At 40.8% G+C, this 21,909-nt stretch overlaps 1 protein-coding gene across 3 annotated transcripts in view; it reads left to right on the top strand.

Annotated features, from left to right (window-relative positions):
* The window catches only part of LOC144678751 (adenylate cyclase type 1-like), a 429,196-nt gene extending 410,284 nt beyond the window's left edge, over nucleotides 1–18,912 (top strand). For all 3 annotated transcript variants that reach the window (XM_078538612.1, XM_078538615.1, XM_078538613.1), the window contains 3 exons: nucleotides 11,221–11,335; nucleotides 13,831–13,955; nucleotides 17,114–18,912. In XM_078538612.1, the coding sequence (XP_078394738.1) occupies nucleotides 11,221–11,335; nucleotides 13,831–13,955; nucleotides 17,114–17,437 (564 nt within the window). In that variant the 3' untranslated portion in view covers nucleotides 17,438–18,912. The remainder of the gene's footprint in view (nucleotides 1–11,220; nucleotides 11,336–13,830; nucleotides 13,956–17,113) is intronic.
* The last annotated feature ends 2,997 nt before the right edge of the window (nucleotides 18,913–21,909 follow it).

The following is a 21,909-nucleotide window of genomic DNA, read 5'->3' on the forward strand; positions in this document are numbered from 1 at the left end:
ACCATCTCAACACTCTCAACTCACATATTCACAAGCCCATCACACATTCACAAGGATCTCACTCACTGCCACCTCAAGGGACATCACCACCCATTCTCACACACCCTGATCTCCACCTGGCCTCATCTCCTCTGGATTTTGCATCCTAATCCTGTCCAGGGCTCCACACATGACCCACACATGCCAGGCATCCTTATCATCTTACCACACACGCATCTGGCTCACACTCTCTCCATCTATCTTCATGCAGGTCAAGCTGGCTCACAATACCCAGAAGGAAAAAAACAATTCGGACAAGTACTCTTATTTCCTAGTTTATACCCGTGTTCCATTTTAAGTTATACAAGACCAGTTCAGGCCAGTATTCTTATTTCCCAGTTTTTACTGTCTCTTCATTCTGGGAAGGAGAGGTCCCAGACCAAGGGTAGAGTTCCCAAGGTCAAGAGTCTCACGGACTTCGAGAACAGAACCACAGAACTGGCCAGAGAGGACGAAAACTGTGCCTGCACCTGACGGTGAGGTCAGCAGCACACACCCAAGTGAGGATCCTGCACTACAACATCCATCAGACGGCCATATTGTGAGTGATTTCTCCTGTTTCAGAGTCACGTGCCATGCACTACTGGTTTTTCCTTTCATTCAGAGACACCTCTGGGACACTGCCGAGGGCATCCATGAGCAAGGCCCTCAACTCCAGTCCCAATGACACCTCGGATGAGGAACCTTTGAAGACCCTTAACAGCACTTATCCACACCCTCCAACAGCACAGAGACACTCACCTCGGTGACACCTAATTCTAGATTAGCCTCAGGGTCATAATCTGGTGAGCACAGTGCACTGTCTGGCCCATAGCAGGTGGAGGCAGGGACATCAGAGGTCGTCGGCATTTGGAGGACAGCTGGAGGCTATGATTCTGCTGAGTCTGAGTCCGATGACGAGCCTCGAGACTCAGTCCAAAATCAGTTGCTGGAGCTGCAAAGGCAAGCAGGGGGATATCAGGAAGGGATTTCAGCTGCACTCTTCAGATTGCAACGCAAGATGGACGAGCCTGTCCAGCTTCAGTCTGAGGTGATAGCATTGGCATGCCAACGCACCGAGGTCAACACTGCTAGAATGACAGCTGCCATGGAGACCTTGGTCCAGGATATCAGTGATGCACTGCTGCAGGAGATACACACCATCGCTTTAGCCGTTAGTGGCATTTATCAGTGTCAATATGAGAGGGCTGCAGAGCACCTTGATCTTACTCCAGCTGCCCCTTCTCCTCAAAAAGTCAGCCAGGGGCCCTTGGGAACCCATTGGGAGGAGGACCAGCAGTTCGACTTCCTGGGGCCATCCACCCAGGTTACTCTGGCAGTATCTGCCCAATCCAAATCCCTTCTTCCTGTGATCTCATCAGCTGCAGCTCCATAGGCCAAGCACAGAGCAGCACACTTAAAGCAGTCTGGGGCCCTCCATGTCTCGACGGTGCAGAGGATGCCTGCCAAGGTCATCACAGACAACAGGGCATAGCAGTCAGCAGGTTATCTACACCTCCGCTGTGCATATCGGGGCAGCAAGACGTAGTGGCAGGGTAAGGAAAGTGAAGAAGATGTAGTTGCACAGGTTTGGCACAGGTGTTAACCGCATGTAAATAATGTTCACAAATGTAAACAAACTCGCAATCATTTCATATCTCTCCTTGCCTATGCCTCCTTCTTATGATGAACTGTGTCGCTGTCAATCACCAATAAGTCAGATATGCTTTTAAGTGGTTAATTAGCCATTATCATTCTAAAAGCCTACCTTAATATCTTACTTCCTCCAGTGACTCAGTGAGTTTAGGAGGTGAGTAGCTGATCAGGAACAATATGGGTCTTCAATTTGGTTATGGAGGAGAAAGTTGTTCAAAGTTCCTAACATTGATCTAGTGACATCTGCTGAAAGTGTGATTGTGCCGATGTTAGGTGAGGTACAGGTTTGGTCTTGGCTGTGATGTTCTCAGAGAGGAAATTGTCTACTGATCCTCAAAGCTATATATAAACGTGGTTAGACCATACTTAGAGTACTGTGCACAGTTTTAGTCTCCATATTTTAAAAATAATGTAGGAGCAATGGAAAAAGTATAAAACAAGATTTACAAAGATGACAGCTGAACTGAGGGTACAACTAGCAGGATAGAATGAACAGACTGGGGCTTTGCTGTAGAAAAGAGAAAACTGAGAAGTGACCTGATAGAGGTCTTTTAAAATTATGAAGGTTTTGATCAGGTAGGCATAACAAAAATGTTTCCACTCTTCCGGGAGTCCAAGATTAGAAGTCATAAATGTAGGGTAGTTAGTAATGAATCCAATAAGGCATTCAGGAGAGACATTTCTGCTCAGCGAGTGGGGAGAATGTGTGACTTGTTAACAAATTGTGTGGTTGAGGCAATTAACATAGATGCAGTCACAGGAAAGCTGTAAATGGATGAGGGAAAAATAAATAGAAGGTTATAGTGATAGGGTGAGATTAAATGAGGTGGGAGGAGGCTGGAGCGGATCATAAAAACCTGCCTCTTTGAGTTGTGTAATTCTATGTAATTCTATGTAAAAGGCTTGGAGTTTACATGAATTATGGCAATTAATGTGTAACTGCCACTAATGGAACCACAAGGAGAATACTGACAAAACAGATTGGTGTGAAAAGAAACAGTGGCTTTGAAAATCCCTGGGTCTTCGATCCCAATGTAAGTTCGACTAAAAATCTCTTCTGCTGACCCTGTCAAAGTATTTGGGGTCCAGGGAGTTGTCTTTATCTTCATGAAATTGTAAAGTGTTCATACGATTGTCAGCACATCTTTGCAATCGCTTTTTTTTCTGTGCTGGCATCCCCAGCCCCATACCGAAACGTGGGAGAACTTTTAACAAGCGGCTAATTCCCTAAAGGAGCTCAGGATTTTCAAGGATCAGGGCCTGGACCCTGGTTTGTCTTCACATCTGCCAATTGTGAGGCTGGTACCTGCTTATACTTGTCGTACACACCACCCAGCAAAACCCAGGCCAAGGTCAAAGAAACTCTGAACCTGGGAGTTCCCACCCTCTGTCTGCACCCCACCCCCAGCCTTGCCCTCTGACAATGGAGAACAATTTGAGGCAGATGGAGGTTCTAGCTCAGGCTCTGCAAAAAAACAAATTCAGTGCTGGCTGGCACCTCGTAGCCAGGTCTGAGCCCAGCTCTATGGTCTTCCGCTACTATCCTGGTGGACTGACACTGGTGATACATTGGACATGTGGATTTTCAAGCCAATGTCTTGTAATATATTGTTAGATTCCATATTGCTAGTACAGGTACAGTGTCTCAAACCTGGCTGGAGTTTGTCGGAAAACCGGATTTTTAGAATGTGCCATGCATCAATTTTAATTAAGTAAAAAAAAACTAACCTGGACAATTCGGTTAGGCACTGCAGTGGTGCGGTGTGGCGCCAGACTAGTTATCCACTTTGCTGCTTGTTTCCTGGTCTATTCCCTCTCTCCGAGCTATTGTGTTATTATAATTATATAATACCTTGGGCTTATTTACTGTACAAGACACAAGGCACAAATTTCTCATAAGGGATATGGTAAACACATTGTGGGTTCCATTTATTAAGACTAAGTATAAATCGGGAAATTACGGAGGTGTGTAAGAAGGGCACTACAATTATCATGGGTGATTTTAATCTGCATATTGACAGGACAAATCAGATTGGCAGGGGCAACATAGAAGACAAATTTGTTTCTTAGAGCAATACGTTGCAGAATCTACCCAGGAACAGGCTGTTTTAGATCTAATAATGTGTGATGAGGCAGGGTTAATAAGAGATCTTGTAGTTAAGGGTCCTCTAAGGGATAGTGATCAGAACATGGTAGAATTTCACATTCAGTTTGAGGGCGAGTAACTCGGATCTCAAACCAATGTCCTCAATTTAAATAAGGACAATTACAGAGACATGAAGAAAGATTTGCCGAAAGCAGGCTGGCAAAATAGACTAAAGGGAAGGTCAGTGGATAAGCAGTGGCAGACATTTAAGCAGATATTTCATAACACTCAGCAAAAACTTATCCCGGTCAAAAAGAAGGACTCGATGAGAAGGATGAACCACCCATGGTTAACAAAGGTGGTCAAGGAGAGTATGCAATCAAAAACTAAGGCATACAAAGTGGCGAAAACTAGTGGTAGACCAGAGGCTTGGGAATTTTTTAGGAATCAGCAGCGGATGACTAAAAAGCGAATAAAGAGGGAGAAAATTGATTATGAAAGCAAATTGGCAAGAGATATAAAAATAAACAGCAAGAGCTTCTACAGGTATATAAAAAGAGAATGGCTAAAGTGAGTGTGGGACCCTTGGAGGATGTGACTGGAGAATTGATAGCAGGGAACAGGGAAATGGCAGATCATTTAAACAAATATTTTACATCGGGCTTCACGGTGGAGGACAATATAAACATTCCAAAGATATAAGATAAGCAAGGAGCTAATGGGAGGAAAGATCTTGTAACAGTCTCTAACACGGGGGACAAAGTATTTGACAAACTAATGGGACTAAAAGCAGACAAGTCGCCAGGACCTGATGGCCTGCATCCAAGGGTTTTAAAGGAAATGGCTGCAGAGATAGTGGAGGCACTGGTCGAAATATTCTAGAACTCACTGCATTCTGAGAGGGTCCCAGTGGATTGGAAAACCGTTAATGTGACACCCCTGTTCAAGAATGGAGAGAGACAAAAAGCAGGAAACTGCTTTTAGCCATTGTCTGCCATCCTCTATATTCTGACCAATCAATCTGACCTGCCAATCATCTTTGCACAGTTGTACGCTTTTTCTTTAACTTTGATGCTTTCCTTACCTTCTTTAGTGAACCACGCTTGGTGGGTCCTCCCCTTAAAATTTTTCTTTACAGTAGAAATATCCTGAGTATTCTGAAATATCCCCTTAAATATCTGCCATTTCTCTGCTACTTCTCTATTGATCTATATCCGAGCCTACTATCCCAGTCGCTTCAGCTAGCTCAGCTTTCATGCCCACATAATTGCCCTTATTTAAGTTTAAAATACTACTCTTAGACCCACTCTTCTCCCGTTCATAATGGATGTAAAATTCAATCACATTGTGGTTGTTGCTACCTAAAGAGTGCCTTCACCCTGAGGTCATTAATTAATCCTGTCACATTACACAATACCAAGTCTAATATAATCTGCTCTCTGGGTGGTTCCAGAACTTGCTGCTGCAAGAAACTGTCTCGAAAGCATTCTATGAACTCTTCATCCAGGCTACTATTGCCAATCTGATTTTTTCAGTTTATATGTGGATTAAGATCACACATGATTATTACTGTCCCTTTATCACAAGCACTCAATATTTCTCCTTGTATACTTTGTCCTACATTGTGATTACTGTTTGGGGGCCTGTAGACCACTCCCACTAATGATTTCTTTCCCCTACTATTCCTCATCTCCACCTAAACCGATTCTACATCCTGGTCTCCTGAACCATGGTCATCTCTAACTATTGCACCAATGCCATCCTTGATCAACAGGGCTACCCCTCCACCTTTACCTAGCTTTCAATTCTTCTTGAATATCATATACCCTTCAATATTCAGGACCCAATCCTTGTCATCCTATAGCCATGTCTCCATAATGGCTATTAGATCATATTTATTTACTTCAATGTGTGTTATCAATTTGTTTACTTTTTTATGAATGCTGCATACATTCAGATACAGAGCCTTTAGTTTTATCTTTTTGTTAACTTTGTAACATCTAGTCTTGACTATTGGTGTATTCTTTGGTTTTATCTCTGTCCCTTCTTGCTATTCTATGATCCTCATTTCCCATATTGCTGTTATAGTGAACTGCCATGAATCTACCCCTTGATTTTCCACATCAACCCAAGCTTGATCCCTCTCTACTTCCCGAGTTATGCAATTCGCAAGAACACATGTCCCACCACGGTTCAGGTGTAGACTGTCCCAACGGTACAGCCCCCACTTTCCCTGAGTGCTGGTGCCAGTGCCCCACGAACTGGAACCCATTTCTCCCAGGCCAGTCTTTGAGCCATGTATTCATCTCTCTAATCTTATTAGCTCTATGCCAATTTGCACATGGCTCAATGTGGTTCTTTGCTGTCCTCCAAATTGTGCCTCTCTGTGCTTCACATGTGTCAACCCAAGGCTGTGAAGATTCTCTAATGTTTGCTTTCTCAGCTTAAATCAGGCAGTGTGGCTGATTTACTCTTATTTTCATTTACTGGAACACGTTGAGTAGAACACTCCTGAAGTGTGACCACATCTAAGTCTTCCAGAAGATTGATGCTGTAAAACATGTGTTCGTCGCTAATTGTCTCATTGATATCATCATCATTTTCTGGTTTGTCATTCACCTCATGTATATGTTTCTTACAGGATACCAGATGGTCATTCTTATTTCTTGAAGGTGCCCATTGTATATGGTCTGTTTGGATCAGTGCACGGCTCTTTGTAGCTGCATCAGCCTTTGCTCTAGTGCACTGCCACTGCCAATGGCCCTTTCTGTCACATGCCTTGCAAAATTGATGAAAAGCTGAGCAATTCCTTGGTATATGCAGAAGACCACACCTTCCACATGCCTTGCTAGGATGGGCATTCTAGTGAGTGTGTCAGCAACTGGGGTTTTGCTTATGTCCTGTAAGCTTCATTGACCTGCAAGGATCTTGTACTTGCATCCATCTTCAAGTAGCTCATCGATGCTATACATTTTATGCTTGCCTAGCAGAGCTTTCTGGAATGCTTCCATGTGATTGGATGTAAACTCCAACTCAACAATTCTGTCTGCTAGTTGTGTGTCTAAAAAATCATAGTACGTACCCTTTTCTCTGCATCTGCTGATGAAGTTATGTATTGATTCTGTAGGATGTTGTCGAAATGAAATTAACTCTAGTCAACAAATATGGAAGTTTAACCTGATTCTGAACTGGTCTTCCAATGTAGTCCACACTTTTAGGGATCCTTTAGCTCTTCTTCTGTTAATCCTGATGTGTTCAACCTGTGTAGACCTTCATTCCAAATTATGAGGCAAGTTTTTATGGTTTGCATATCTGATTCAGACACAACTGAATCAAGAAGCCATAGCTTTGTACACTGTTTAGATATTTTGAATTTGGATAGTAAGTCAGCTGTGTCCCAATTCAAACTGGGGAATTATGTGAACATTCTGACAATATTCCATTAACATTTCTTCCGCCGTAGTACCTGGGATGAGTGTCACTTTGGACGCTTTTGCACGCTTTTCCGAAGCTCCGAGTTGTGGCAGGAATGCACTGTGCCATAATGGCGTCTTTGCTTTTTATTAAATTTATTGTTCAGCAACTCCCAAAGTCACCATTATAACCGCAACCTTCTCTGGCCCGACTTTTATGACTTTTTTTTTAACTCTCTCTTGTTCGCTATTGATCTGGCCCACACCCTGGTCATCACCTTTCTCAATTGAGCTAACCCGGTGCTGGGCCTCTTGGTGCACTGTCCCACTCACAGAACTGACAGGTTACGTGCTACAATCTCACCACAAGTGATCCATCTGCTTACCAGCTCTTTACTTGAACACTTGCTCAGCACTGTATCTTCAAAGCTTATTTTTGCAGTCACCCGCTGCATTTTCAACACCCTCCGATGCTGCGATTTTGATGCGGTCTGACCAAAACATCTTCACATGCCATGTAGCACGATCCAAGGCTGGTCACCATGTTGGGCTTGCACTTAATCTTGTTGCAGGCTGTTTGACCACAGCTGATCACCATGTGTATAATGATATAATACCTTGGGTTTGTTTACTATACAAGACAAGGCACCTATTGCTCATAAGGGATTTGGTAAACATGTTGTGGGTTCATTTATTAAGCCTAAGCACATGAGAACAGTTATACAAAGGTATGAAGCTTGAAGGCATCAGAGCTATGTGTGTGCTCTGCTCAAAGTAAAAGTGAAATGAAGATTGGATCGCATGACACATTTCCCTTCTAGTGATGTCATACTGACATCTCTTAAAGGTATTTTGCAACATGAGCGACCCTTGACCTTACCCGACCCAGCTGGCCCAAACCCAGCATGGCCTCGATCCTGAGGTTCCTGGTTTTGACACACTGCACTTGGACTATTGTGCCTCACAAATCTTCAACAGTAACTCTGGTAAATCAACTTTTAATCTAGCTGCGACATATGCCTTTGAAAGCATTCAAGCCTTAACAGTTTGAACACATAATCTAGGCTGATGCTTGAGTACAATACTAAAGTAATTGTCCAGACTATCAGAGGTATCATCTTTCAGATGCAGCATTAAACTTCCTGCTCAGGTGGAGATATAAAAAAAATTCCCACACCACTGTTTGAAGAACAGCAGGGGAGTTCTACAGGTATTTTGACTAATATCCAACCTAATCAAATCAAATTAATGGGTAATTTATCTCATTGCTGTTTGGGACATTGCTGGGAGCAAATTGTCTGCTGTAGGTGTCCATAAAATAACAGTAATGATACTTCAAAAGTAACCCATTAACTATGAAGCACTTTAGGATTTCCTGAGGAAACAAAAGATGCATAAAAATACAAGTTCTTTCTATGATCTGGATGCTGTACCTTTCTATACATTTTCTTTGCAGTAATTTCATCCCAAGTTATAAAATAATCTAATGATATGAAAAACATAGCTGGTGTTTAGATAGCATCTTTCACATTTCAAAGCACTTCATAGTTAACTGACCAGATAATCTTTTTATATGCTGTGAGCAATGGATATGTGCTAGTCAGGAAGAATTCCTTTTCTCTTCTTCCAATCGTGCAAGGGATTCTTTTATATTCATTTAAACAGAGGGATGGGAACATGGTTTAACACCTCAGCTGAAAAAAAAAGCACCTCAAACAATGTAGTACTCCCTCAGTTCTGCAGTGAAGAGTCAACCAATCGTTACATGTTCAAGTCCCGGAGTTAAGCTTCAGTCTATAATCTTATGATTTACAGACAAAAGTGTGACCAGAAGGAATCTGAACCCACCGATATTTGTGAGTTCAGGTCACTGCTAATGATTCCCGCCACAGGAACACCCCTTGGAATAATTTTGCTCCCAAGAGCAGGGGAAAGAAAGTGTATCGCTGCAGTTGTAGTGGTTTGAAAATGCATCTGCTCTCCAAAGACATCAGCCAGAAAATGTTGAGTCCAACAATCTTACTGGGCTTGTGAAATATGTATCTGCCTTTTTGAGTTGAGAGGAGGTCATTGGCCGTCCCTTCAATGTTGTTCCAATATGAGGGTTCAGTTCAGCCTTTAAGACCAAGATGAGACCCAGGAAAATGAGGCAGGAGGCATGTTGACACCTTTTCCATTTCACTTGAATTGTATTTGAATGCACCCTCCAGTTTCAGGCAAAAGTGCTCCAGGATCTCAGGGAGACTCAGAAAAGTGTGCCAAGTATAAAGGAGATAGAGATCTGACATAATGGCCTGGATTTTCACTCTCAAGCCAGGTAGCAGGAGTTGGGAAAATTCCCGGCTCAGCCAGCCCGCCTCGAGAGAAAGTGCCCACAGAAACGGGATTTTCATTGTACAGGCTGGAGTCAGGCCGGGAATAAGTTCTGAGGCAGATACATGGGCTGCTGGGTGCTGAGGCGGGCTCCGCTTCAGTGCTACGGGACTTCATTCCAGTTACATCGCCCTCACACCCCCCTCAGCAGCTAAACATTCCCCATGCCTCATCAATGCCACCTCATGCCCCCACCCACCCCCAATGACCCACTCATGCCCCCCACCCTGTCGCATGCCAAGATATGTCCCACAAACAAACCCTATGGGATTTTAGTACTCCAATGGATGTCTGGGCCCTCAGCCAAGAATACATAATGAGGCATGGCTGAGAGTCCAGAAATCTATTAACCTGAAAATACCTGAGCTTAGAGAAAACATTGTTTGATTGACAGCTCTGGCTCTCTGATCAATGCTCTCAATTTCACAATGTTTATTTACAGAAGATACAGAGGTTTCAAGTGTTTTCAGTTTCAAATATTGATACTTAACAGGGTCTGGATGATTGACACATTTATTGAGCTGTAGTAAAAAACTTTTTTTAACATAGTGAATAGTTATGAATGAATGAATGACAGCTTTTTTACACATCTTATTGTCGCTATAAGACTACAGCTTGGCATAGGGGGTTTGAGGGGCTTTGGGGTTGTTTGGGGAGACAACCTTGGCATGGGGGCATGAGGAGCTTTAGGGGTTGTTTGGGATGATAAGGCTTGGTATATGGGACAAGACGGGCCATAGGGGCTGTTTGGGGGGGCATACATTTGGCACTGGGGGGACATGAGGAGGACCTTTTGAACTTACCTTTTTAAAGGTCCCCTATGCAGACTATGGTTCACGACACCCCTCAGGTGCTGTGAACCACAACTCATTGTAAATCTGGCCCGACTCGGAGGACTAGGACATGCCTACCCTGCAATGGAGCTGGCCAGGTTGGGAGTGCAGGGTGCTGGCTCGTGACCAAACCAGGCCGCAAACTTAAAAGTCATTCCCGAAAATCTGAAACCCAGGAATGGAGACAGGAACCCCAGAATTGGGTTCCGGCCACCATTTTTAAAGGGATCCCGACTAAGCAAAAATCCAGCCCAGTAGGTCTCTGCCCTTTTTTTCCTTTATTTTTCCCCCAGTATATAGGCATACTTTGAAGGCAAAGCAAAGGAACATTGACCTCAATATCTCATGCAGCTTTCTGATGTTAAATGTTATTCTTTTGTTAAATGTTGGAGACTGATTTCAGGTAATAGAAAGGAAATGTACTATTTTGGCTGCTCAGTTGCAAAAATAAAACCACAAGCGTTTAAATAGTTAAGTGGATCTGAACCTTCATCGTGGGGTGTGCCAGATCTTGGTCAAAGGAAAAACTTGCTATTTAAATCAATGAAGCCATCTGTAAATTAAATCAACAAATCTGTCTGACTTGCGATCAAAGAAAGCAAAAGTACAATCTGTATTGTATGCATGATGCCTTTTATCCAATCTGAATTAACAAAGTAAGAAAATTAATATCATTAGTAAATTAACAGTTTCTACCAAGTGCAAGATCACAATTGGTCTGAATGTAATTTGCGTTTTAATATATAGTTCTATGTCTGGTGCTGTTAACTGTAACATTAACATATAGATATTAACACAATGACCATTTTGAAAACATTTCTTCATCTTTTTCAAACTATAGGCAAAGCGATCAATTTATTCCCACCTAAGTACACTGGCAGATTTTGCAATAGAAATGTTTGACGTTCTAGATGAAATCAACTATCAATCATACAATGACTTTGTCTTAAGAGTTGGTAAGTAGTTATCTTGGAACTAATAGTGATGATCTTACTTTGTAATTTAGTGAATGTACTACATAGTGCCAAAATAGCCAGTGCATATAGGTATGTAGATGCTTAAATGGTTTTATTTGATTTATTATGTACTATTCATAAGCAGTACATTCAGTAAGAGTTTGAAAATACATCTGTTGTTCACAGTAAACATTATGAAGTAGTTTTTTGCTCATACAGAACTTGAGCATTGCTGAGAAAAAAGGCATGGGGCTGAAGCTTTCAATCTCACACTCACCAGGACAGACACGAGAATACCAAATTTCAAAGGGAACAATGCAATACCTTGACCAGAGTCCACTTGCCAATCAATCAGCACCCATTTTTCATGCAGTATTAATTGTTTTTACCTTTGAAATTTGGTATTCTTGCATCTGTTCTGATGAGTGCAAGATGAAAAGCTTCAATAGCATGTCTCTTTTTTCAGAAACACTCATTATTAAGTGGCATAGAAAAACATAAAACTATAGAGGTCCATATAGCTTCTCCAGAAATGCAACAAATGCAAAAAAAATATTTTAGGTTATTTACCCCCTCTCAAATAAGCTTATCAACCCACCTTGAGTTATAGCACAAAATGGAGGGGAAAAGTTCCAAATGAGTTCCCATTTCTACTTGCTAGCCAATGATTCCTTCTGGAAGGAGTGTGTGTGTTTAAGTGCATATCCATACCTGTGTATGAATGTTGAGTGAAGCTCCTTATTTATTCCTTATTCTTTTGTACTCAATCAAATACAAGTTTAGGCTAGTTATACCTGTCTGCATAATTTAACCTTTTAGTTGTGTGCCATGGACAGAATTTATCCTTTTACTACTTGTGATAAGTATGTTTGTATGTAAGAGTGAGTGTTTTCTTACCCTTAGAGTGAGCATCCTAATTTAATAATTCCAGCAGCAAGCTTTTTTGAGAGTTTAAAAATAAGGAAGGTTATTTATTATCACACTCATACCCTGAATTTGATGTAGCACTTCACTCGCTCATCTCATACACACACTCACACACACAAAGATTAGCTACAGATGAAGGTAATATACTGTTACAGCATATAGTTATCTCAGTCTCTTTCGTGGCGGGCCTGTAGTTTCTTGGATAAAATTGGTGCTTTAGTTGAAGTAAATGTCTAATAAAGCAAAGGATTTTCAGTAAGCTGTGAGGTTTCTTATAATCAAATTTCCAGGAGATTGGTTCTCAGGTGATCTTTAACTGGAACATGTTTGTAAGTCCTTCTTTGTCTCTTAGGGTCTTCCACTTTCATGGTGATTTGCAGCTAGTTCAATGGCTTTCAATGAAACACTCTGTCTGCAAGCAGCTTCTTGCTGGTTTTAAAAACAGACAACAAAAATGGTTCCCTCACCATGTGACTCCCACAAGTTTAAAGTTACTTTTCCAAACAAAGGGTGGTGTGTATGTTGCTTCCAGTTATCCTGTGTTGTTTGACAGCTTGAGATTCACCCAGCCTAGTTTGGATGAGGGAAACCATCATAATAAAATGGAAGGCTGATATGATCCATTCACATCTGTCCGACATGCATTAAATTTTGATGTTCCTTTTTCTCCAGGGTGAAACAGCGACTCAGGCTGGCTGGAGTTCTGTAGTCCTTTTGTTTATGATCCACCCTTAAACAAAGTGATGTGTGAATTCCCCGGATGGCTGTGAATGTCCATATTTAATTAGGTATTCACTGGAGAGTCAGCTCCGTCTGAAGCTCAAAATGCCAAAGGTCACATCATTTGCAGTGACCATTTTAACAGCCTGTTTGTGTCCAATTTTAAAAGTATTGACTGAAATTCATAATATATTAGGACATGACACCTGGTACCATTCTGGGGAACCAAGCAGCACCCCCTCCAAGGCCAATATATCCTTCCTGAGGTACAGTCTCCAGAGTTGGATGGAATATTCCAGGAATTTAACCAGAACTTTATGTAAAAGTTAATGTCATTGTAAAATGGATTGAAGGTAGAAGGAGTAAGTCTACATGTAAACTTGCATATAAATACTCAACAGAATAAAACAGTTCGCATCAAATCTAGATAATAGCTGGTCATATTGAATTTGTTAAATTAAAAATCCAAATTTTTCACTTGATTGACTTAGAAGCCAGAGAAAATACTTGAACTTTTCTTGGAAGAGTTAACAAAGGGATTAATGCATTTGAGGGGAAGCCGTGACATCGCAGGTTATACCTGGCCTATTGGAAAGATTGGATTTGAGGACCAGATGGCATTTGTTTCCTATTTTCTAATTTTTAATGTTTTGTATTGTTTTTGTTAAAAATTACATTTGACATTTTGGATAATATGATACATGACATTAGATTAATATCATTTGGATTTCAATAATCTATCATTTGCTGCCTTCCATTGATATTAATATTTTCTTACAGCTTGTAAGATTGACGATGAACGTTCAGATCTTCAACACAACATTCTTCCTTTTCTTTTCTTTACAAAGGTATAAATGTTGGACCTGTAGTGGCAGGTGTGATTGGAGCAAGACGACCACAGTATGACATCTGGGGAAACACTGTAAATGTTGCCAGCAGAATGGATAGTACGGGGGTTCAAGGCAAAATTCAAGTTAGTAAACTCCTCTTGCAAAACAATATAAAAAATGTAGAATTGAACATATTGGGGTTTATTGATGCATACATATTAATCCAAGGTATTACAATAGTTATTTCCCTGCTCAAGCCATGAACTTTATACATATGCATCCAAGAATTTATGGATTCCCACTTCCTCTACTCTATTTCCTTATTTGTGCTTATGGTCCAAGCTTCTGGTAAGATTACCTTGCTTCAAATGTTTTGTTTTTAATATTAAAATAAGAGTCTTTGAATTTTTTTCCCACATGTGCGAGATCCAACTCTACAAACTTTTAAACATTATGTTAATCCTAAGAGAGAAATGCGAAGTGATTCATTTTAGTAGGAAGAATGTGGAGGGACAATATAAAACAAGAGTACAATTCTAAAGGAGGTACAGGAGCAGAGGGACCTGGGTGTATATGTGCATAAGTCATTGAAGCTGGCAGGGCAGGTTGAGAGCTTGGTTAACAAAGCATACAGTATCATAAGCTTTATTAATAGAGGCATAGAGTACAAGAGCAAGGAGGTTATGTTGAATTTGTATAGGACATTAGTTCGGCCTCAGCTGGAGTATTGTGTCCATTTTTGGGTGCTGCGCTTTAGGAAGGATGTGAAAGCATTGGAGTTGTGCAGAAAAGATTCACGAGAATGGTTTCAGGGGTGAGGAACTTCAGTTATTAATTTAGATTGGAGAAGTTGGGATTGTTTTCCTTGGAGAAAAGAAGGCTGAGAGTAGATTAGATAGAGGTATTCAAAATCATCAAGGGTCTGGACAGAGTAGATAGGGAGAAACCATTCCCACTCGTGAAAAGGATTGAGAATGAGAGGGCACAGATTTAAAGTAATTGGTAAAAGAAACAAAGTAACGTGAGAAAAAAATTCTTCACACAGTGAATGGTTAAGGCCTGGAATGCACTGCCTGAGAGTATGGTGGAGGTAGGTTCACCTGAAGGAGTCTAATTCCCTCTTGAATGCTATCTAAAAAGGAAGAATGGGCTGAGTTATGGGGAGAAGGTAGGAAAATAGCACGAGGTGAATTGTTCTTTTGGAGAGCCAATGCAAACAGGATGGGCTGAATGGCCTCCTGCGCTATAACAATTCTGTGATTCTAACATTCTTTTGTTCCATTTTTAAATTATTGTAACTTATTATAACCTATATTATTTTACATTTCCATACATTCATTTATTAAGGAAAAAACTATTTAAAATATTTAATTCTTCCGCCTCCTCAGTCCAATTTGTAGCTGGTAATAATATGCAAAACATTGACCTCATATGGGTTGCAAAGTAGCTCTGATATAATTAGTAATTAAAGTAGAAGTAGAAATATTGATCTGCTCAAGTCCCACATAGAACCCAATCATTCTTTGATACAAATTTTTTGAATGAAATATGAAAGAATTAACAGTCATTTCATGTGTCTTATCAGTTTGTTTAAACAAAAATGATAACAATTATATACATACAAACATACAAAATAGGAGCAGAAGTAGGCCATTTGGCCCCTCGAGCCTGATCCGCCTTCAATAAGCTCATGGTTGATCTGTTTGTGTTTTGAGTTCTACATTCCCATGTACCCCCGATAACCTTTGATTCCCTTGCCTAACAAGAATCTATCTACCTCCACCTTAAAAATATTCAGTGACCTCACTTCCACTGCCTTCTGAGGCAGGGTTCCAAAGTCACACAACCCTCTGAAAGAAAAAAATTCTCCTCATCTCTGTCCTATAAGGGTGACCCCTAATTTTAAAACAGTGCCCCACAAGGACTCACCCACAAGGAAACATCCTTTCAACATCCAATTTGTCAAGACAGTTCAGGATTTTGTATACTTCAATCAAATCACTCCTCACTCTTCTAATCTCCAGTGGAAACAAGCCCAAACTGTCCAACCTATCCTCATAAGACAACCCGCTCATTCCAGGTATCAATCTAGTAAATCTCCTCTGAACCGCCTCCAATGCATTTACATCCTTCCTTAATTAAGGAAACTAAAACTGACACAGTATTCAGGTTGTGGTCTCATCAATGCCCTGTATAACTAAAGCATGACATCATTATTTTTGTGTTCAATCCCTCTCGTAACCCTCTTGCTTTTGCGCTGTACCTGCATACTAACTTTTTGTGACTCATGCACTAGAACACCTGGATCCCTCTACACCTCAGAATTCTGCAGTCATTCTCTGTTTAAGTAATACTCTGCTTTTTTATTCTTCCTGCCAAAGTAAACAACTTCACATTTTCCTACAATTTGCCCCATCTGCAAGTTTTTTTTGCCCACTCACTTAACCTACCTATATCTGTCTGCAAGCTCCTTATGTCTTCTTCACAACATACTTTCCTACCTATCTTTTGTGTCGTCTGCAAATTTAGCTTTTGGCAAATTGATTTTTTGAAAAATGGATCGTCCAAATTTCCTCTCCAATCCACAAGGAAAATGTTCTGTTATCTGAACAGTGAAGATTGAAGACCCATGAAAGTCTTCATTGTGCTGCCCAGTGATTTATAGAGATTCTTCTGGGGGACTTGGATGGGATGGGAATGGGTTGGAGAGTGGTGGCTGCTGGGTGGAGTGCTTGCAGATTAAACAGACACAAGCAAAGACTGAGTATGATAGTAAGGCTGGAGGGAGCATAACCACCTTCCTGCTTTATTTCCTTCGTCAACATCAGAAAGGCCCCAATTTTGAGGGCTGTCCAGAAGGGATTTAGACCTTGCACCCAACTCCTCTGGTGCAGGCAGCAAAGGCTAGTGGTCTAAGGAAGGTAGGTCTTGTTTTCTTTCAAGAGCAGGAGGTTGGGACTGGCACAGGAGGCCTTCTAACTGCTAATTTTGGCCAAAAAGCCTGAAAATCATTATCTTTCAAGCATGGAGGGTTTCTGCACCTACTTCTAGGTACAAGGTTATTCAGAAAAGTAGACCTGCATCAGGAGCACTTTGTGCCTTGTTGAATGGCCTGAACCCACATATATGGCTGGATACAGTTAAAATTTGTTTCAGCACATGTTGGGTATACACCACCTCATTAGTGTCCACTGTGCATGTGTGGGGATTAGCTGATTAATTTGCCAAGTTATTGGTAAATTTGAGTTTTTGAAGTGTGTGTGATGTGTAATAAGAATTCCGTTTAACTACTAATCTCCAGGTAACTGAAGATGTCCATCGAATGCTCAACAAACACAACTACGAGTTTGTCTGTCGGGGCAAAGTCAGTGTAAAAGGAAAAGGAGAAATGCTGACATATTTCCTTGAAGGAAAAGTGAATGAGAATCCACAAATAAGCTCAACAAATTTAGTGAGAAAATTATATCCAGATGGAAGAGCAAAGATAGCGGCAGGCTGTCCCTCAGTGTCCTCAGTAGCCAACTTCACAGTAAAAGCTGGACTTGGAGCACTTCAAGCCTCTACAATGCAAACAAATCAATCTGTGCATTTTGTTCCGCCCATACCAATTGTTGAACAAGCATAATGGATTTCGACATAAAAATGAAGTTGACACTTTGAGCTGGTACATGGGTGAAAATCAATTAATGATGGCAGGATGCACTGATCTTTCCAAAAGATTTTGGCATTTGGAAGTCAGGCACTGAAGAGAGGAATGTTTGCCTGGAGCAATCCCCAGGAGGCTGTGGGTCATCAGCGTCAAGAATCGCTGCGATTGAACCAAAGATTAAACTTTGGATGTTGTTACAAAATACAATTCTTGGAATGGCAAATTAAGGGCTAACTATCTGTTAGAAGAAGCAAAGAACTACATTATTGGCATAGAGAATTATCTTTCTAAATAAAGAATATTAGAAATCTGAATCAAACTTAACTAGTTTGTACATTTTAAAGTTTCTGCATGTTTTCTAAATGTACAGAACACATTTTACCACATGACATTTGAGTTATAAAATTAGTACTCATTTTTACTTCAGTGGCCAATAGATGATTCTAAGTATTATGAAAATATTTGTGTAATATTGCCTTATTTGTTTTCTTTTTCAAATATCTATAGCAGTTTCAAAGTCTGCCTTTTTCATATCATACACTATTTATTGTATGTAATTTCTGTAAATAATTTTATTAATTATACAGTATGGATCGTGTATGACATTGAAAAAGCACATGCCAGGTGAATATTTCATTAATTTTTTATAACAAAGTTCTACTTATGTAAGTATAACTATTACATGCTTTAAAAGTTGCAGTGTTCCTTCTTTTGTCCACCATAACTTATATTCAGACCTATCAAATATCAAAGCTATGGAACTCCCATGAAATATAGGTAACCTTTGCCAGAAGGTTACTGGTAGTTTACAGTGACAGAGCACTTGCTGAATGGTGAAAACCTTTCTGTACCATTTTGTCCCCAAGTACCATAACTATTACTCTGTAGCAATAAACCTCAGCTGTAATAATATATATTAAACAATCTGTAGAGATTACAGAATGTTAATGGGTTTATCCTGCACTACCAACGTCTGATACTTCCACAATCTAGTCAATGTAAGGCATCATATAAGGAAGACTGCAGCTCAACAGGTGAGAGAAGCAGGTTGGGGACTGTAACATTTTTCAAACGCTGTGGCCTCTGTATTATGTCAAATGTTTTACAGACCATTTATTTTATGCTTTATCATACAAATGAAAACACTGCTATGTGTTTATGTGTTTTTTTAAACTGTAATTAGCTTGCTAATTTTCCATATTTAAATACGGGTCTATTTTTATGTGCATATTGAATATTGTAGAATATCTTTCAGTCTCTTTTGGAACTGTAAGAATGACCTAAGGAATCAAATATTTGTCCTACCTTTTATGTTAAAAGTGGATAATATTCATGGAAATGTTAAATGTGAATGTAAATTTCTAATTATAACTTTTATACTGAGTGTTTGCACTATTATAATTTCTTCTGAGTCCTATAAAAAAGTAAAGAAAAATGGTTTGAAGAAAAAAGTTCTTGTTTCTGTGCATTTTTAAGTATTTACTGTAATGTCTTCTGTTAACTTTGTTTTATTGATGTACCTCTCTCAATTTTATTTCAAAATGCAAAATGTTTCGATAATGGATTTGAGTTAGAAGTCTTCAAGTCTTCTTCTAATGTACACCTCTTCTACTATTATCACCAATTCTAGACATTGATATTAAGAAACATTTCAATGCTCGAAAAATCCCTGCCAGTCTCTTCACTAAAGCATTTGCTAATCAGCAAAATGTACATTTCTATTATTGGTTGACAAATGATAGTTGAAGTTTTCTATCAAAATTCGACAAATGATCTTCAAAACAATCACAGAAAATTGTATTTTACAACATTACAGCAGTTGTTTTAAAACAGACATTACTTCTATAATTAAAAGTCTTACAATCCAACTAGCATCTGTCATATACATTTTACAAAGTCAACAAATATAAAGGATGGGCCTCAAAGTTATTCATTTCTTACAGTGAGCCTGGGGTGATTTTTAATACAATGGCGTTTTCAGTTGTGGATTTTCGGATGGAACCTGTTTCTTCCAGGTTTCCACCTAATAATGACAGTGATGGTAATCCCATTGGGCTAGGGGCTCCACATTATTTACCTATCGGTAATGCAGGTTCTTATAGCTACGGGTGGTATTTTACAAAGAGACATTCATAAATTAAGTGGGAGAAACTGTGGCAGATGGATTTCAATGCCTGTAAGTATCAGATAATCCCTTTTGATCCAAGAAAAGGATTGATTCAGGTATTTTCTAAATGGTAAAAAAAGCTAAGAACAGTGGAAGTCCAAAGAGCATTATGGGTCTATGTACACAGATCACAAAAATTTACTAGTCAGGCGCAAAACATAATCAAAATATTTAATGGACTATTATAATACGAAGCACACTTGATACAATACTGGTAAAGGGGTTAGCACATGCTCACTTACCTTCTTTTGGAAGAGCAGGAAATCATGATATCAGCCAGCAATGCCATTTTGGAACTCCATGTTCTATCCAACACCCTCTCAACCTCACACAGCTAAACATGACAGAATGCCGTAGAGGAGTAGTGCATCAGAAGCCCAGAGGAGGTGGTGGAAGCAGGTACGAAAGTGGTGTTTAAGAGGCAGCTTGACAAATACACGAATAGGATGGGAATAGAGGGATACGGACCCCGGATGTGCAAAATGTTTTAGTTTGACAGGCCATATGATGGGTGCAGGCTTGGAGGGCCGAAGGGTCTGTTCTTGTGCTGTACTTTTCTTTGTTCTTGACTCTCCCCCACGCCCCCGGACTGAAAATAGTGCCCAAAGGGGCTCTTAATACCGAGGCGGGTCTGCAGAGTCCGAGAATTTGCCGCCCCGAACTCCCCGCCTTGGTATTGAGAATCCAGCCACCGATGTCAGCAGGTTGCTGCACAAAAAGGCTGTGAGCAGCGGCAAGCGAAGTAAATGGCAAGAAGTGTTCCTTTATCGCTGACTGGGAGATCCAATGCATTTATATTCAAGATTTTGCTTAAGAATTTCATAAAGCCTGAGCAAGTTGAAATACAATCTTTACCTAAAGTGAGATTTGAATGCTACAGTTTCTTGTCTATTTCTTTTTGTTTAATTGCCAAGTTCACTTCTCATGTTCTCTTGCTAGAAGCACTTGCTGTCTGCTGTCCTCACAACCCCTTTGTCCTGAATACAGTTTATAAATCAGGAATGATAATCTTCAATTTCTGAGCCCATCTGAATGTTCTAGATTGCCTCCTTTTTCTGTTTTGACCCAATCTATTGCAGTGACTCTATTGCACCTCCATGACAATTCTATTCACCCAGTACTCCTGAAGACCTATAACTAACACCCCTCCCCAATTATCACCTTATTTTACATCATTGAAGTTGTGTGGATTATTCAATGACACAAACTATAGTGGCTCTTAAACAACCATTACTCCAACACTCCTGCAGCTCAGTGGCAACCCAGAGGTGTCCAACCTGTGGCAATGGGCCACATCAATCTTCAAGTCCAACCAATTGGGTTCTTGAAGCCCAGGCAACCCAGCCCAATCTGCACTCACAAATCAGCAAAATACAGTGGATGTTCAAAATCTTAAACCAAAACAGAACATGCTGGAAAACACTCAACAGGTCAGACAGCATCTATGGAGAGAGAAACACTGTGCTGGATTTTACCAGCCCTCTGGAGATGGAGTTGGAGGCCGGAGGCCCTGGAAAATGGTGGCAAAAGGCATTGGAAGGGAAGCCTCGTGTCTTCCCTCCACCACGGAGTATTACTGATGGTGGCACGGCCACCCATCGACTGGAGGAGAGCAGCAAATTAAAGCAATTAAGTGAACGATTAAAGGGCACTTCCCACCTCCGCTGGCAGTTTACTGACATCGGGAGAGGCCATTGCTGAGTGGGAAGACTGCTGGGTAGACCCTGAAAGCCCCCTAGTTGGATCCAGAAGGAGTTTCCTTCTTTATGGCTGCTTCATGACCCACAATGGCAAAATGGCCACCCCAGAGGCTATGGCGCTGCCACTGGAGGCTTTCCACCCACAACCCACCCCGCCACCTCCCCCCCTCCACAACACAATCAGCAGGTCAGCACAGTACCTTTTCAAATTTACCTTGCCTTTGAGGGTTCCTTGGCATTGAGGTATACTCTTCTGCAGCCTTAGCAGTGGCCAGCTCTGTCAGTCACATTGTTGAGGCTACTGAGTTGTCAGACTGGACTGGCAGCTCTGGGAGGTGGGCTGCCATCCTCAATTAGACAGTGGTCCTAGTGGTAGCCTCTTAATTGGCTGCTATTAGGTTATTGTCATACGGACTCAAAACGTCAACTCTGTTTCTCTCTCCACAGATGCTGTCAGACCTGTTGAGATTTTCCAGCATTTTCTGTTCACTCAGCTCCTGACCTCATTACAGTCCTGGCCCAAACATGGAGAAAACAGCTGACCTCAAGAAGTGAGGTGAAAGTGACTGCCTTGACATGAA

This window comes from Cetorhinus maximus, chromosome 3, assembly GCF_964194155.1.
Source record: "Cetorhinus maximus chromosome 3, sCetMax3.hap1.1, whole genome shotgun sequence".
Taxonomy (NCBI): Eukaryota; Metazoa; Chordata; class Chondrichthyes; order Lamniformes; family Cetorhinidae; genus Cetorhinus; species Cetorhinus maximus.